The sequence below is a fragment of the Bison bison genome, unplaced genomic scaffold, assembly GCF_000754665.1.
Source record: "Bison bison bison isolate TAMUID 2011002044 unplaced genomic scaffold, Bison_UMD1.0 scf7180017864377, whole genome shotgun sequence".
Taxonomy (NCBI): domain Eukaryota; kingdom Metazoa; phylum Chordata; class Mammalia; order Artiodactyla; family Bovidae; genus Bison; species Bison bison.
The window spans coordinates 4,090,148-4,093,421 of record NW_011494949.1 but is presented as its reverse complement, the minus strand read 5'-3'; the positions used below and the strand labels follow the sequence as shown (position 1 = coordinate 4,093,421).

Sequence of the window (3,274 nt, the reverse complement as noted above, 5' to 3'; positions counted from 1 at the left end):
GAGATGCCAGTCCAGGTTCAATGCACGATACTGGATGCTTGGGGCTAGTGCACTGGGATGACCCAGAGGGATGGTATGGGGAAGGAGGAGGGAGGAGGGTTCAGGATGGGGAGCACATGTATACCTGTGATGGATTCATTTTGATATTTGCAAAACTAATACAATTATGTAAAGTTTAAAAAAAAAAAGTAAAAAACAAGACCACTGGCCACACTGCTGCACATCCTCCTTGCCCCACCGCCTGCCCCTCGGGCTCCGGAGTCAAGTGTGTGGCTGCAGGCAGAGGGCTGGGTGCCTGCTTCCAAGGGGCGCCCAGCACCCCTGTGCCTCCCGGATGCCCTGATGTAGTCCGGCCCAGAGCCCCATCCCACTCCAGGTTCAAATGTTTACCTGCATTTTTGCCTGCATCCTTTTTTTTTAGTGATGAAACTCTACAACTGTGTTCTGCCCGGGGACCAGAAACAATCAGTTTACCAACAGTTTAAAACTGCTTCCCCCTCTGAGGGGGTCACAGTAGGATGGGCCTGCTCAGGCATGTATATTCTCAGGAATGATGCCAGCCTCCTGTGGGCAGAGGGGCAGCCCCGTCAGCACCACCTGCTCCCCACCAGCTGAGAGCACACGGGACTGCGGAGCTCAGAACACGACCTGAACCGTGGTAGTCCAGTCACTCAGCCATGTCCGACTCTTTGCACCCCATGGACTATACAGCCCACCAGGGTCCTCCATCCATGGGACTCTCCAGGCAAGGATACTGGAGTGGGTTGCCATTGCCTTCTCCAGGGGATCTTCTCAACCCAGGCATGGAACCTGAGTCTCCTGCATTGGTGGGAAGGTTCTTTACTGTGAAAGTAAAAGTCGCTCAGTCCTGTCTGACTCTTTGTGACCCCATAGACTGTACAGTCTATGGAATTCTTCAGAATACTGAGGTGGATTGCCATGTCCTCCTCCAGGGGATCTTCCCAACCCAGGAATTGAACCCAGGTTTCCTGCATTGCAGGCGGATTCTTTACCAGCTGAGCCACCAGGGAAGCCCAAGTATACTGGAGTGGGTAGCAGTTCCCTTCTCCAGGAGATCTTCCCAACCCAGGGATAGAACCTGGGTCTCCTGCATTGCAGGCGGATTCTTTACCAGCTGAACTACCAGGGAAGCCCTCTTTGCTGTGAGCCATATGACAAACCATGTGATGCCAGACAAGTTCAACCCCCACTGTGTCCCCAGATCTGCCCTCTCCTCTTTACCCCCTTTTACTCTGCAACCCTCCAGGCTCAGCACGCCCCTACAAGCAGCAGAATCCACCCACCCTGGCTGCTTCTCCGGGACCACGGACCTCACGGCATCCAGCAGCTCAGAGGCTGCTGCCTGCCCTCCTGCTCCCAACTCGGGCCAGGGCGCATGCACCAATGCGATTCTCAGCCAGCCCCTCCTGTCCCACCTGGTGCTTCCTCCTCCGCCCCCTCCCAGGCATCTTCACATCACAGGAGACGCTGAGAGAGGGAAGTGACTTGTCCTAGGTGACCGCTCGCTTTAAACACCCTCTGAGCTCTGTCACCTTTCTGACCTCCGACCCAGCTTGTCCCAGCTCGACTCCTGCTGGTACAGGCTCCTGGCTGCCTCCACGTGGATGTTTGCATCCCAGCACGCGCCCAGGGTTTGTGGCTCCTATCACCAACCCGGAACCCCCGTCCCCAACTTAAAACTGTGGGACCCCCGACTCCTTTCTGTCCTTTATCCAACTCAGCACTGTTTTCAGCCGCAAGATCCGTGTGACATCCGCCCCCTGCCCCTGCTGATGGTCTGTGCCCACCAGCGTCAGCCCCCTGCTCCGTCACACCTGCTCAAACCTCCCTCGGAGTGTGACTGAGCCCAGGGCTGCCCAGGTCCCAGGGAGGGGCGGGGCATCCTGCTGACACAGGGCAGGCCCTTCCGCTCTCAGAGCCAGCACACCTGTCCACCAGGACCATTCCAAGGTCCCTCCTCTCAGGGCTTAACTCACGAGTGACCTCCTCAGGGGGACCCTCCTGGGCCTGCTACCCTGCTCCAAGTCCCCGTGTCCCCCTCACTGCATGCAACCAAAGTTTGGGGTGACAGATCACAGAAGTCTTTGAAAACCTGGCCACTTTCTTTACCAGCTCCTCCCAGCCAGGCTCTGGCCCGGACCACGCGCTCCGGAGACAGAGGGAGAAAGAAGGAACACACAGACAAAAAGCATCCAAAGGGCAAGGCAGAGGTTTCTTTTTATAAATCTCCGTCTGTTATAATTCCTTTAAAAACAGGGGGAAGGAATAACAAAATAGTTGTCAGAGGTAATTTTTTAAGGGGAGCATCTCTAGCTAAACGAAGACATCCAACACTGAGGGCCAGGTAGCACCGGCATGGGGTCTGCCATCCCCGAAAGCCTTGGAGGATGAGGCAGCGAGCACCCCCCGGCATCCCTGCCCATGTCTGCAGAGGAGGCTCCCAGGCGGCGGCTCCCGTCTTTGGTCAGCACTGGGCACTCACTTCATCTTTGGCTGGAGTAGAAGGTGGGCAAGGGTCACTCTGTACTCACCAGGACTCATATGCATGGCTTACTTTCACTTTTTATTATAAAAACACATACAAGAATTTTAAGAAATGATGACTAGCGGACAAATCAGGACCAGGGTGAATTATTAAACCCATTTTTCTCTGTACAAATACTAAAATTCCGAAAAGTGGAATATCATCAAATGTGAGACACATTGTCGGCTGTCCGTATATACAGGGCACACGCGGGGGCCTGCCTGCGCTGGGCTGGGTGCGGACCCTGGGAGCCTGGACTCTCTCTCCTCCCAGGGCTGAGCAGCGGGAGAGGCGCTCCAGGTCTCCACCCTGAGCAGCGGCGGCCCCTACCGGCGAGGACGCTGGCAGCGTCTTCAGCCTCCGCCTCAGCCGCGCTTCCTCCCAGTCAGTCGTTTGGGCACAAGGTCCAAAACTGGCTCAGGAACCAAATTAATGTTTTTATATTAAACTCATTACAAAAAGCCACTCAGTTTCAAAAAGCGACCAAAAAAAAAAAAACCAAAAAAACCACGACACTTTCTGCAGCAAAAAAGGGCTAAGTTCAAGTTTCTGTTGTTTGACCAAGACACACAAACTCCAGTCCAAACGTCCGTGCTCACCACAGCTGGAAGGGAGACGTGCGCAGCTCGGGGCCAGCCCCGGTGTCTCGGCCTCGGCCCAGGGGGCGCAGCCCAGCCTCTCCCCGGGGCCCGGGGCGCATCCTGGAGGCCAGCTGACACGCGGCCCCCG

The 3,274-nt window shown here is 55.8% G+C and overlaps 1 protein-coding gene across 1 annotated transcript in view; it reads right to left on the bottom strand.

The window, feature by feature from the left end:
* Positions 1–3,274, bottom strand: part of ICE1 (interactor of little elongation complex ELL subunit 1) — a 69,898-nt gene that overhangs the window by 4,208 nt on the left and 62,416 nt on the right. Inside the window, exons 26-27 of the mRNA XM_010857146.1 lie at positions 3,145–3,246; positions 2,678–2,957 (exon numbers count right to left, since the gene is read on the bottom strand). Of these exons, the coding sequence (XP_010855448.1) occupies positions 2,678–2,957; positions 3,145–3,246 (382 nt within the window). The remainder of the gene's footprint in view (positions 1–2,677; positions 2,958–3,144; positions 3,247–3,274) is intronic.